This window comes from Cetorhinus maximus, chromosome 5 (genome assembly GCF_964194155.1).
Source record: "Cetorhinus maximus chromosome 5, sCetMax3.hap1.1, whole genome shotgun sequence".
NCBI lineage: Eukaryota > Metazoa > Chordata > Chondrichthyes > Lamniformes > Cetorhinidae > Cetorhinus > Cetorhinus maximus.
Genome location: NC_135883.1, coordinates 68,548,856 through 68,563,987, shown reverse-complemented (window position 1 = coordinate 68,563,987; position 15,132 = coordinate 68,548,856). Strand labels below are relative to the sequence as shown.

At 40.2% G+C, this 15,132-nt stretch overlaps 1 protein-coding gene across 1 annotated transcript in view; it reads right to left on the bottom strand.

Moving 5' to 3' along the window:
* LOC144680701 (pecanex-like protein 2) overlaps positions 1–15,132 on the bottom strand; it is a 211,603-nt gene that overhangs the window by 67,342 nt on the left and 129,129 nt on the right. The window contains exons 22-26 of the mRNA XM_078541957.1: positions 12,149–12,257; positions 7,870–7,999; positions 6,137–6,195; positions 4,220–4,435; positions 880–1,136 (exon numbers count right to left, since the gene is read on the bottom strand). Coding sequence (XP_078398083.1) covers positions 880–1,136; positions 4,220–4,435; positions 6,137–6,195; positions 7,870–7,999; positions 12,149–12,257 — 771 coding nt within the window. The remainder of the gene's footprint in view (positions 1–879; positions 1,137–4,219; positions 4,436–6,136; positions 6,196–7,869; positions 8,000–12,148; positions 12,258–15,132) is intronic.

Here is a 15,132-nt window from a genome sequence, read left to right as displayed (position 1 = left end):
TTGGGGAGAATTCCAAGGTTAGATCTTCGAAGGTGAAGACTGGAATCCCTCATGAGAGAGACAGAGTTTCAATGAGATTGATTGACTCACAGTGTTTACTGACGTCTGGGTGGGTTGCGGAGAAATCTGCGGGATCTGTCTTGGTCGCATTTGCTATTCAATGTGCAGTGTGGGTGTTAGACCACAGTTTGCCTGTTAATTCACATTTACCTCATATTAACCCTGAAGTATAATATAGGTATTGTATTATATATTGTTTTCTATATTGTATAGATATTGTATTGTAAATAGTTTTATTTTTCTAAACTTGGATGGTAAAGTTCATTATGTTTATTCAAAAACCATAGAATCTTCAGGCTTTATTCTCTTAGTAAGTGTCTTGGATCTCAAACTTTTGTTTACTTTAACAAAAGTTATTGGTCCCTCACCAGATAGTACCAACAACTTGGGGGTCTGGTCATAACAATTTACTCTTGGGTTTTGCTCACAACAGTACCCTGGAGGTTAATCTTCAATTCCTGGAGCCTTTAGGACAATCCGGGAGGTCTGGCAACACCACCAACAGTTGGTTTAGACTCAGTTGCCACAAGCAGATCCAGTGAACTTTAGCTAGGCCGCCAGGAGGGATTTCCCCACCAGCCAAATAAAATCTAACCCAAACCTATCTCCATCCCGCTTTCCTCTTCTCCCAGTTATTGTCCAAAAAAGGCTTCAGTTAAAGCTGAGTTGCAGTCTGACTCTCATTGCTTTATTATAGCTGGCAGTTCTGACAGGCTGTAGGAGGAAGAGATCTAAAAAAAAAAATCCGTAGGAGGTGGAGGCAAAAAACCTATTTATGAAACAAAATAACATACTAGAAACTTACTGGTGTACTACTACCTTTACGTAATAGGTGATAAGCATCTTTCTCAGGTCAAACATCTGCAGCATGCACGCTGCGTTGTTGTCACTAATGCTGTAGCCTTCCAGTACGTATTTAGATGATGTAACTTCCCAGGCCAGCCAGCGTTGGATAAAAGCTGCGTTGAATGACAACATGTGAGGCAAATGCCCTGGCTCGCAACAACAGCAGCAGCCCTTGTCGTCCTCGATCCCCTCTGTTATCGCTTCAACCTCCCTCTGTTGGCAGTATGTACCTGTAAAAAAACCAAGACAAGCTAATTCACCTCAAAAATAATCAGTTCAGACCAAATATATGCACCGCACAATGTATCCCATGCAACATGTACAATACAATATATCCTGCATAATATATACCCTAAAATATATACCGAACAATATATCCCATATAATTGATCCCAAATGTGCATTATACAATAGATCCAATATAATATATACCATACAATATATACTCGACAATATGCAGCCTACAACCTATAGAGTACAATATAATCTGTACAATATGTCCTGCGCAGTGTCCCACACAATATGCATTGTACAATATGTACCATAAAATACACCCAGTACAATATATCTCATGCAATACATATCATAAAATACACGTACAATCTAACTCGCACATGTCGCATTAGGTAAGGACCCACCCATTATGTACTGTGCATTATATAATCTACAGCAACAATAACAAATTTATTTAGTTTAACATAATAAAATGTCCCAAGGTGCTATTACAAAGAGCAATATAAAACAAAGTATAACAATATATTCCCTACAATATATACCATACAAAAGGCACTGTAAAATACATCCTGTCCAATATACACAGAATATATACCATACAATATGAATCATGCAATATGCAGTCTATGATATGCATTATGAACTTAAAAGAAAGAAAGACTTTTATAGTGCTTTTCACAACCACCAGACATCACAAACCATTTTACAGCCAATGATGCTAGATCAATTGTACAGTAAATCTCCCACAAGTATATTGTACAATATATGCCATATAATATGCACTGTTCATATTTGGTATATTAACTGTCACAATGTAATTACAGAATATGGTCAACAGTGGAGCAAATTTCCCCTCAAAATCTATTGCAGTCTTATATATAAAAGGAACGATTGAATTGGTATAGCATCTTATCATCTCCTCAAAAAATCCCAAAGTGCTTACATATTCAATAAATTACTTTTGAACCTGCAATCACTGGTATGTTGGCAAATGCAGAATCCAATCTGCACACAGCAAGATCCTACAAACTGCAAATGAGATGAATGACCAGTTAAGCTGAGGTTAGTGGAGTACACAAAATCCTTATGCCATTTGTTTGATAATGGTCTCTTAAAGTGTCATGTTTGCTCTCAAATGCTGACAGCTCCATTTAGTGCATATAACACACACAGGAGTAAGGCATTTATCACCTCTGTCAGTCTTTTCCTGGTCTTCTTGCAAACAGATGTCATTAAATAATTATCAGTCCTCCCCATAGCCGTTGTCCTGGGTTACTGCAAGTATTTTCTTGTAACTCCTTATAAAGGGGATTTTTCTCCTTTTACATAATAGTTTCTACTCTAAATATTTTTTGTATCATTGCATCCAGATTGTTTTGAAATAAAAGGTTCAATTCTGCATCAACAAAGCACTTCTGATGGCCTCCTACTCTTTGCTCAATATCTAAGTTCCTAGGGATCTTGACACCGTGCCACTATGTGCAATTCCAATACTATTGTACTTGAATTTGCATCCACATTCTCACCAGTGTGTACAAATTTCAATGAAATCAGCAATCACAGTGAAAATAAAGAAGACTGGATTATTTGATTTATTTGTGTTGGTGCCTGCCCTAACGCTACAACTGAATTAAGTCGTGGGGACATGGTTTGCCATTAATGTTTGCCGAAGCAGGTCAATTGTCATTTCCCCAATGAAGACTGGGGAGCATTCTCTCACGGGCAGCCCAATCCATACTGCCGGCTTTACACATCAGTGGCAAGTTTAAACTTGACCCCCAGCATTTGGTGTCAAGATCTCCATCATCTAATTCTTTTATTGTACATGTGGGGCATTCAGCCAGAAATGTGTAAGTGATTTGTCTAAAATTGTTAATTATGGATGCACTTAAATACTAACACATCCACAGTACCACACAAGTCTGATTTAGAATCATTCCAAAGTGCATTTGTATCTTTACATTCATTTTTTATTCTTCATATTCTTGCAAGACTATGAATGTATAAGATAACAAATGTTCAGACAGCTAAAACCTAATAGTGGATAAAGACCATTCAGTGAAGGCACCAAATTAGAGCATTTCATCTCGCTCTGTACAGCCTCAGTATCACACAAAAATATAATGTTATGTTTGAGCAACTGAACAGAAAGATAATTAAAACATGGAAACCAAGAATAAAATACAGCATCAAAAAGTTTGGAAAAGCATCCACTGTTTATCTGTCAACTCAGCAACACTGAAATCATGTAATTTACCATTAAAATACGATGTGATAATTAAACCAAAGGCAAGACTGTCTCTGACAGTTTGAGGTTAGTAGCCATGACAAATCCCATGCTACTTATACAGATGTCTGCAGAATATTACCATAATTCAAAATATGGTCATCCGTAAACATAATCAGATGTTTATGTAAGGACATCGTATGAATTGCACTTAAAGCGTGCCTTTCATAACCTCAGGGCATACTAAATCGCTTTATAGCCGACTTTGAATTCTAGTCACCATTGGAATGTAAGAAATGCTACAAACAATTTGTGCATAGCGAGGTCCCATAAACAACAATGAGATACATGACTAGATAATCTGCTATTTTTAGTGATGTTGGTTGAGAGATAAATATTGGCCATGACACAGGGGAGAACTCCCCAGGTCATCTTCAAAATAGTGATGCTGGGGTCTTTTATGTCCACCTGAGAGGGTGGATGGGTCCTCAGTTTAATGTTAACTTGAAAGATAGCACCTCTGACAGCACTGTGCTCAAGACTCTGGAATGGTCTAAATTACATGATCTTCTGACTCAGAGGTGAGAGTGCTACCCACGGAGGTAAGACTGGCACATTACCCTTTTTGTATTCACATTATCCAGCGATAATGGTTGTTGACTAATCAAAACAATCTCTATCAATTAGTCTACATCAAATCCAGGCATGTGATGAAAATATCCAATGATGGAGGGCTTTAGGAATCAAGTCACCTGCTCCTCCCAAGTCTGCTACACTTACCAACATGTCTCAAATTTCTCATATACTGTACTCTTTAATTTTACTATAACTGACAGGTCTTTTGGAGCTCACCTCTGAATTCAAGTCCCCTCAGCTGGAAAGTTACTAGGCCGTTGCCAACCTCGATCAACTGAACCAAGGCGTTGAGGTAATCCGAGGCCAGAATGAAGCAGTCGCCTGTGCTATAGCTTCCCCAGCGACCCAGGATTAAATCACCACACAAGCTCTGCTGCAGTGATCTCGTCAAGTGTTCATAGAAGATGGAGTTTAAGTTGTTATCATCGGCCCCTAGATGCATAAACACCAAACAGAACAAGGATTAACTTTCAAGCCTGGTATTTAAACAGAAGAATGTCACTGCAGAATGTTGAGACGTAAACACTGTCCCTGACACTTATTACTGGATGTGGTTTGTGAGAGCGTGATTCCTCCGTTCCAAGCATTGGCCAGTATAACCAAACAGCAGAGATCCTGGAGGTGGCGAGACTGTTATATTCACAATCTTCAACAACCTTTCAGATTAAAACCTACACGAAATAATTACTCTATGTACAACACAGAAATAGGCCATTCAGCCCAGTTACTCCATGCCTGTGTTTATGCTGCACATGCGTCTTTGCCCATCCTACTTCATCTCATCCTATCAACAGATCTTTCTATTCCTTTCTCCCTCATGTGCTTATCCAGCTTCCCTTGAATGTATCTTTGTTATTTGCCTCAAACACCCCGTGTTGAAGCAAATTCCATATTTCCATCACTCTCTGGGTAAAGAAGTTTCTCCTGAATTCCCTACTGTATTTATTAGTGACTATCCTATAATTATGGCCTCTAGTTTTGGTCTCTCCTACAGGCAGAAATATTTTCTCTATGTCTATTCTACCAGGTCCCCTCAGTCTTCTCTTTGCTAGAGAGAAGAGCTCTGGCCTGTTCAGAGTTTCCCCATTAGTATAACTTTTCAGTTCTGGTATCATCCTTGTAAATCCTTTCTTGCAGCTTCTCCAGTGCCTCTATATCCTTTTTATAAGATGGAGGTTAAAACTGTGCACAATACTCAGTGTGGTCTGAACAAGATTTTATTCAAGTTTAACATAACTTCTATGCTTTTCAATTCTATCCATCTGGCAAAGAATTCCAGTGCTTAGTTTATTTATTTATTATCTTATTAAGCTGCATTGCTATTTTTAGTTATTTGTCTACCTGTAATCCCTGTTCAGCCTCAGCTGAAGTATGGTGTCCAATTCTAGGCATCACACTTTGGGCAGGATGTCAAGGCCTTGGACAGGGTACAAAGGAGTTATATGATACCAGCAGTGAGGGACTTCAGTTATGTGAAGTGGAGTTGTTTTCCTTACAGCAGTGAAGGCTAAGGGGAGATTTAGTAGAGGTGTTCAAAATTATCAAAGATTTAGGTAGAGTAGATAGGGAGAAACTGTTTCCACTGTCAGGAGGGTCACTAACGAGAGGTCACAGATTTAAAGTAATTGGCAGAAAATTCAACTCTGCAAGTTAACATGACCTGGAATGATCATCTCACTCCCTGAAAGGGAGTAGATTTGATAGTAACTTTTAAAAGGGAATTGAAAAAAAAAACTTGTAAAGGATAAATCTGCAGGGCTATGGGAAATGAGCAGGGGAGTAGGGCTAATTGAACAGTTCGTTCAAAGAGCCAGCACAGGCACAATGGGCTGAATGGCCTCCTTCTGTGCTGTATCATTCTATGGTGCAGCAGTTGGGCATTTTTGAGCTTAGGGCTGAGACACATTATTTGAGGAGAGCAGAGGGAGTTTTATCTGAAGTTTATCTGAGAGTGCGTGAGATTGACACTTTCTGAAACAGCATCTCTCACTTCAAGAAGCACAAAATTCACAGGAACATTTCATTCTTGTAATGATTATATTTTTAGGGGTTAGACAATCCTATCACAAAGTCTGCATATAGTCATGCTGCCAAGGGAAGCTAGCTACAGTTGTGCTAGCTCTTTTTACTTACCAGTATTTCTGTTTATCTGTGAATCCAGCCTCGTATTTGAATGATCCACCCGTTTGGTGCTGGAAAAAAAGCCATAAGCAATTGTATAAACTTTGAAAATTACCAGTCAGCCTCTCATCTCATTGACCACAGAGTGAGATGACCAAGTGTGCAGGTGAATAAGAGACAGACCCAGGGAAACTAGACTAGTGTATACAGACAAAATTCAGGCCCATTTTCAAGCCACACATCTTGTCCTTTTCACATTCTTGTTTTAAATTCCCGCTTTCATACTTACAATGGGAACTCCCTCGCTAAACCCCTCATGCTGTAATTCGAACTTGTTGGTACACCTCCATTGGCAAGAGAGTGTAATTACAGTGTGACAGTTTTACAAAGGGAATTGCCATTGTAAACATGAAGACAGAAATTTATAAGGGAAAAGGTTGGCGAGGATGTGCTTGAGATTCTGAATACATTACAGATGCACTGTTAAGCACAAACTTCCTTTCCAAGCTCTGTTTGTGGCTATCATGCAGGTAAAGGGACTAAACACTGCAGATTATTGTAAATAATTTTAAGTGACACATTTCAAAACTGGTCACTGTCACGCAGGCAGTTTCTTTGTACAATTTTTCTTCCTTTTCCTTCTCTACTGGAGTTGTTGACTACTTGTTATGGTACAATTTCTCTAGCCATTTCTCTAGTACCTCACATCAGAGGTCAATCTTCATGTGAACATTCCAAGGGTAGGCATAGTATTTGACCATGGGATGCATCACAGCCAAATCCAGCATTATTTCTTTCTAGATTCCACACAAATGTGTGCACCTGCAACAGGGATTGAAGAACAGCAGCTGGAAGTGTAAACCAAAGTGGATTTTCCTCCCTAACCTTCAGGCACTAAAATCACCTTTAGTCCCACAATCATCGTCAGGGTTCAGTTATCTCAGCATAAGCTGAGAACTGAACATGGATTGGTACTTTATATATGTTGTATACATGTTGTAATGCATTGGAGGTTCACAATGCACCATTTTAAATTTAAACAGGTTTCCCCTCCCTCCGTACAAGAAAAAATACGACAAAATCTTTGGTCAAATTTCTAAAATAATTGAAGAATTGCAACACCAACAACACAATACCAACAAAGCACAATCAGAACTTTGTGGTAATACTTTGGTAAGTGGGAGCATATGGTAGAGCAAATAAGCAGAAATAATTTTCACTGACAGGGGGGTTGATAGCCAGAGGACACAAATAAGGCAATTGGCAAAAAAGCCAGAGGGGAGATGGGCAGAACTTCTTTGCGTGGTGAGTTATGGTAATCTGGAATGTGCTGCCTGAAAGGGTGGTGGAAAATAGTAACTTTCAAAATGGAATTGGATATATACTTAAAAAGGGAAAAATTTGGACGGCTATGGGAGCAGGGTGGACCTAATTGGATAGTTCTTTCAAAGAGCTGACACAGATACATTGGATTAAATGTCCTCCTTCAGAGCTGTAAGATTTTATGAATGAATGTGGATGGTCTTAAACAAGTTCTCCACCTCCATTCACAGTCTCCACTACCCAGCTTACAGTTCTTAACTCCAACTTTGGAGTCTGAACAGAGAATTGGGCGAGGGGTGAAGATGCCTGAATGGTGCCAAGGGGCAGGTCAGAAGTTACAAACATTCAGCAAGATAAGAAAGCACGCTTCCCGCAATTGCTCCAAGCAATCAGACCCTCATCGTCAAAAGAATCCCCCTTACTTGTAATTCCTTTCCCAGAACTTTACTGGCCTAGCATAGGACATCATGAAAATGGCGCTGCCAAGGAATGGAGTAAGAGGAGTGGAAAAGAGTGAAGATATAAGAGCTTGGATGAAGAGCATAGCCGAATCTGAAACAATGTGGTTAAGGAATTGATTTCATAGCTCCTGTTGAAGTGATACAGATATTTAATCAATACATGCAAATGGATTTAATGATTGGGACACTGGTGACCTGATACATTGTTGGTTATACTGGCTGCAAGTGGAAGCTTAGAATTTGGGTCTAAGGGGCTTTTAAAGGTCAGCCCACCGGAGTTTCTTTTGTACCATTCTCTATCATAAACTGTTAACTCTCTGATCAAAATTAGAGCCTCTCCAGCAAAGTCATTCTGCCTCAAAGTCAGAAGGTTGTGGGTTCAAGCCCCACTCCTGACACTGAAGCACAAAATTCCGGGCACACACTTACCACCAGTACTGAAGGAATGCTGCACTGTCCGAGGTACCATCTTTAAAATGAAACATTAAACCGAGGCCCCTCTCAGGTGGATGTACAATATCCCATGGCACTACTTTGAAGAATAGCAGGGGATTTCTCCCCAGTGTCCTGGCCAATATTTGTTCTTATTACTAAAAACAATTATCCAATCGTTATCAGAGGGTAGTTAGTCTTTGGAACTTCATTCCTCAAAAGGCAGTGGAAGCAGAGTCTTTGAATGTTTTCAAGGCAGAGGTAGATAGATTCTTGATAAACAAGGGGGCCAAAGGTTATTTGAGGTTGGCGGGAGGTTACAGTCAGATCAGCCATGATCCTATTGAATGGCGGAGCAGGCTCGAAGGGCCGAGTGGTTTACTCCTGCTCCAAACTCCTATGTTCGTACTTTGCTATTTGTGGAAGTCTGCTTTGTGCAAATTGGCTGCTGCATTTCCTGCAACAGTGACTACACCTTAAAAGTACTTTGGGCTATTTTGAAAATGTGAAAGCTGGGGTATAAAAGTACATTTTCTTGCCTTCAATAGCTTCTTTTTCATGTCTGTCACTTCTGGAGTCCTCCAAAGATCTATCCTCGACCTTCTCCCCTTTCTCATCTACATGCAGCTCCTCGGTGGCATAATCCAAAAATACACCAAGTTCCACAACCAGATCTACCTTTCACCATCTCCCTTTGCCCCTCCACTGTCTCTGATTTGTCACACTGTCTGGCATACAGACTTGGAGAAGTCACAGTTTATTCCAATTAAATATTGGAAGATCAAAGCCATTGTCTTTAATCCCTGATACAAACTATGTATCCTTGTTACCAACTCCATCCCTCTCTCTGGCCAATATACCCAGTTGAATATGACTGTTCGCAATCTCAGCATACTATTTAATCCTGAGCCGAGCTCCTAACTCATAGCCACAAATTCCAAAGACCGTTTATTTCCCCTTCCATAATTTCACTCATCTCCAAACCCGCCTCTGCCCATCTGGCCCTGAAGCCCTCATCCATACCTTTGTTACCTCTTGACTTTACTATTTCAATGCTCTCCTGGATAGGGCCTCCCATCTTCCATAAACTTCAGTTCATCCAAATCTCTGCTGCCTGTTAGCTAACATCCTCAGTCCTGTTCTTATCTGCTTGCTTACCTAAGGTTTTCAGTTTTAAAGATTATTCTATATTGCATCAATCTGCAGTATAGGTAAACTGTAGACAGTACACCGAATGATTTGCTGATTTATAAGGCCAGGCGTTTACACTGCGAAATGTACAACATAGTAGCCTGTCGCTAAGGTGGGACAACGTTCCTGTAAGGTAACAAAATTCTAATTGATCCGTAAACAGAGTTTTGGTGCTTGGGAGTGCTGGTTGGGGAACTTGCTCATGGCTCCTAGCTAAGAAGCTCACAGCAGTTTAAGATTGACTTGCCTCTGTGATAAAATGGGACATCTGGAGTGTGATTGCAGGTTTATCACGGGATCGGGAAGTGTGTCATCGTATTAACAGATACCTCATTCCGACGTTAGCATGAGTTAGGTCAAGTGTAACCAAAAAAAACGGTTGAAGCTAATTAAAGTTTCTTTTTAAGAAGAAAAAAACCTACAAAATGTTGCACCTTAGTACACCTCTCAGCAATGTCCTGAAGTACTTAATGTACACTATTGAGAGGGGAGGTTACACAGCTAGGTCTCATGAATGACAATGGGATGAATGATCAAATATTCCATATTTTAGCATATTGGTTTGCAGGGGGAATTGTAGGAACTGTAGGAACCCCCTGTTCATCTTCAAACAGTGCCATGGGATTTTTAAGCACTAGAACAGCCAGACAGGGCTTCAATTTAACTTCTCATCTGAAAGATGGTACCTCCAAAAGTGCTCTTTCAGTACTGCCCCTCAGATATTACAGTGTTCCCCAAATATTGCCCCTCAGACAGATTAGTGCTCCCTCAGTACTTCCCCTTTGACATTGCAGCTCTAACTGCATAGGACCCCACAGTACTCCCCCTCCAACACTGCTGTGCTCCCTAGTAATGCTGTTCCCACTGTGCAGTGGCCCCTCAGTGTTGTGCCAGGAGTATCAGCCAAGATTATGTGCTCAAGTCTCTGGAATGAGATATGAACCGACAGCCCTCTAACTCAGGAAGGAGAGTGCTACCTATGGAACCAAACTGACAAGGCTCAACTTTTACATCAATTTTTGTTGAGAAGCTGGCTACAAAACCAGAGCCTGTGGTGACTGTAATTGATCCACTGAAGTGAATTAAAAACGCAGAGATCTGTAGTGAAATCAATGCTTCACACCACAGTAACTTGGATGCAGGTGTGGGTGGGAGATTCCACAGTGTCCAACTCACGGGTGTTTCCTTGCTGTTTGCACCAGACTTCTGCCAAAGTTACACCAGAAGAGTTGGGGCAGCTACCAGAAAATTCCTGGCCTATCTTGTGTGCACAAAGTTTGTTATTTTTTTTAAAAAATGAAATGACTCAATGAGGTGCTGAGTTCTCCAACTCACCCTTATGAAGGATTCCAAATATTCATTTAAATCTCTAGCTTAAAGCACTCAAAAGATTCCGGCTCCATTATATGTTCGGTTGTTGGATGCCCTGAAACTTAAACCTGCTCCTTTCTTACAGGAGCTGATCATTTCTACATACAAATCTAAAGGGAAAAGATTCATGCAAAACTTCAAATGAGATTTTTTTTGATTTCCTTCATTATCTTTCATGCATGTGTGTACACGTGTCATTTAAAACATCAGTCTTATGTCAGAGTAAGTAAATCGAAGTTGGTCAGAGTTATTTTTGGTGCTTAGTGTCAAATTCTGAAGAATCATTGGTCCAGAATTTGCTGTAGTGGGGCATCTCGTGCTGTGTGCTGTTGGACTTGTACATGCACCCTTCAAGGCAGAATATTCTTTTGCCCTGTGTGTTGCTAGAAGTGAGAGTTGATAACAGCACAGCAAGAGGAGCAAGGAATCTGGGGTCTTAGTGACCGACAGAACCAACAGTCTATCTGTTTAAACAAGGAAATTGAAGGATTAAGAAAGAACCAGAGGCATAATGGAAAAGAAGATCGGGAGAATTAGAGTCAAGTCAGATACAGAAGAGAAATAAAACAGAGGGGAAAAAAATTGGATTGAGAGTGAGAGAAAAAGAACAGGAAGGGAAAGGACAAAAGAAAAAAAATAACATTTACAGTTTTCTAAATCCCTAACAATAATTTAGCAGGAAAGAGACCCCAGAGCTTAATTTGTTCACTTATGAGCAGGGGTGGTCAAGTGGCACTGGAGCAACATAAATCTCATTAAAAAGTTACCTACACTGTTAAATAACAGCTAATTAATAAGAAAATATTGCAATTTCATGAAAATAACTGGGGTTTTGAGGGTGAGCTGACATTTTCGCAAAGCTAACAGCTGAGCTGCGCAAATCGCCAGGCACCTCATGGTGATTCACAGTCCACGATGTAACCTCTCCTTGCCACACGTTTCTAGGCTATTCACACATTAATAGTGGCAAGTGCCATTAAACTTACCATCATTTCCCAGCTAAATGTGAGTCAATGTTTCATTTCCTACCAATTTTTAACATTACTGAAGTACTGACGACTTCAAAACCCCTACAAACTACATTTTAACACTCTGATAGTTGCAGGGCTTGTAAAGAGAAAGTGAATTGTATTCTTTGAACTGATGTAAACAGAGACACATAGCTTCTCTGACACTCAGTTTTCCTTGGGACAATCTTGCACCCATCCAGACACATTAACTCAGCTAAAAAGATTCAAAAGGATACGAGGTACGGCAAAGGGCTGTGCAAAAGCATGAAAGGCCGAGCCCCATGCAATCTGCCAAGGGGCAATGTAGGTCAAAATAAACTGCAGCTTGTGCAGCAAGTCCCAGAGCTGCACATGGAAAGAAAGAATATTCGTCAACATTGCATGACAATCACTGCAAGTCAACACCATTAAAAACAAATCCAATTTAAAATTAATTGCAATTAATTAAACTACATTGTGCTCCCTGTTAATCTCCACATTGAAAAGTGACATTTAAAAATACTGTGAGGTGACACACAGAAAACCTACTGCCACTTTTTATGGTAAGGTATTTCAGCAGTTAAAAGACCAAAGTTCAATAACACAATTGAAAGAATCAAATCAAAATATTTAACACACAATTTGTGCAGCAGGTGAGATAGTCTAGTACCTTATGCAATTTCTGTGATACAATATTCTGCAAACTGATATGCTTATCCATTTATTGTTATTTCACAGTTGGCAAACCAAATCCTTCAGCTACCACTTGGTTTGAATTTCAATATTATGTTTTTTTAGGAAGCTTATACTAATTTGTAACTTGTGCGGTTTTATTTTAAAATCTTGCAATACTGCAATTTCAATCCGTGAACTAACTGGAGGCATAGGAGCAATGTCCTATTGCTCTTTCTTAAAAAGTGGTGGCTCATTTAGTTGAGCAGATCTGTAACAATCTCCATATCACTAGTTTGCACAGTTTTACTGATGTCAATTTGCTACAGTTGATTCTGCAATGTGACTGGGGCTTAAATTATGACAGGTTGCACACACTTGGTTTATATTCCCTTGGCTTTAGAAAGTTGAAGTGTTATCTAATTGCGATCTTTAAAAAGATTAAGGAATTCGATGGGGTGGATAGGGATAAACAATTTCCACTGATGCAGGAAATCAAGGAGGCATAATGTTAAAATTAAGGCCAGGACACTTAGGATTGAAATCAGGAAGCAGTTCTTTGAACAAATAATAGTGGAAAACTAGAACTCTCTCCTCAAAAGGCTGTATATACTAGGGGTCAATTTAATTTTTCAAGGCTGGTGCAATAGATTTTTATTGGGTAAGGATACCAAGGAATATGGACCAAAGACAGGTAAATAAAGTTGAGGTACAAATCAACTGTGATCTAATTGAATAGCAGAGCAGGCTGGAGGGGCTGAATGGCCTGCTCCTGTTCCTATGTTCCAGTGGCTCTTTATTGGTAGCACATATTAGCCGCTTCAATGTTGGGGTCAAAATAACTCAGGATTACGTGTAAACACAAAATTGTACTGGGATGTTAACATGTTGGCTGACCCAAATACATTCTGTTCTAACAGCTCGTCACCAGGAAACAATTATGCAGCTTTTGCCTAATTTTTATCTACATTTTTTTTTAGTTACACAACATAATTACAATTTAAATCTATTCCATAGCCTTTTAAAGTTTTAACCTATATACTGCGTGAAAGACAAAGTAGCTGTTTAATCCTATCTTTTAAAGTAACAGTTCTTATTTTTCAAAGAAAGATTTTTCTTTTCATTCATAGACATTTCACAAGTTGAAAATTAGGCTGTGTTTTCTGATGCTGCAATTATGGAGGGCTAACTCCTCATACGTGCAGAGCTGGATTATACGCTGAGGGTGGGCTCACCGCGCCCCAGAGTAAATGTCTGGGGTGAGTCTGCCTCACCCAACTTTCGACTGGCTTTTAATTATAATGAGGCAAGACCTCCACCGGAGGAAGCTCCGCCTCAAAAAGCGGCAGGCCAATTGGAGGCTGGCTGCTCTGCAGTACTGGCAGCACCACTGTGTTCAGTGGCCACTACCGATACTGCAGCTAGGCCAAGGAGCAGATGGTCAGCAATAGACCTGGACCTCCAGGGATCTCAGGCAGGCCCAAACTGCATGTTGGACGGCTGGGGCATCATGGTAGACGTGGGGCTCCTTCACTGCTCTCTCCCACAATCTTTGCCGCTCCCCCATTGTTCTCTTCGCCATTCCCTCCTTTCAGAAGGAAATGACGGACCAGGCAGCAGAAGGGAGCGACGAAGTGAGAGGGAGGTTTCAGGAAGTGGATGACAGGTGGTGGACAAACTATCATGATGTCAGCGGTAGGAGAAAACGCAAGTGCGCCGGCAGACAGAGTAAGAGCTGAGTTCCTGTTCAACAGCAGGAGTGTGAAAATAACGGTGTACGTGAAAAGGAATGCTTATTGGACCTTCTCTGTATCCATCTTTTGTTTCTTTACTTATCCCATTACTGTTCGCTTTTGCTTTACATTCTCATCCTTTTTGTCATTAAATCTCTCCGACCTTCCATCCGATCACAGACCTTTCCTTTTGTTTTTTCCTTGCCTCTGTACTTGATTAAAAACTGTTAAAACGCCAACATCCTTCCACTCCTCATAAAACGTTATCGACCTGAAAAGCGAACTGTGTTTCTCTCTCCACAGATGACCTGCTGAGTATTTCCAGTATTTTCTGTTTCTATTTCAGATTTCCAACGTTCTCAGCTTTTGATGGTTGAAACAACATATGAGTTTTTTTTTTAAGTTTTAGAAAACGAAAACAGTCTCTACAAATTCACAAACAACAGTCATAAATTGCAATGTATAGCACCTTCGAGGTAGAGAAGCGTATCAAGTTGCTTTGCAGAGGGTGGCAGGCTGAAAAGCTAGAGCATGTGAAAGGTTTGGCGAGGTTTGACTGAACATGTGGTGAATAAGAGACTTTGAAAGTGAGGATTGATATGACAAGGTGAGGCACATTTTATAAAGGTTACCATTGCTGATTGGCTTCCAGTAACCTTAGCTGGAATGAACATGCAGGCATGCAGACAGAAGGTCTGCTGCAGCCTGGTTGGGATGTCCTGACAGATAGTGCCCTTATGTTTGGTACCCTTACTTGTTTAAAAAGGAAAAAACTCACATTTATATGGTGCCTTTCATGGCCTTGGGATGTCTCAAAGTGCATTACAGCCAACCAA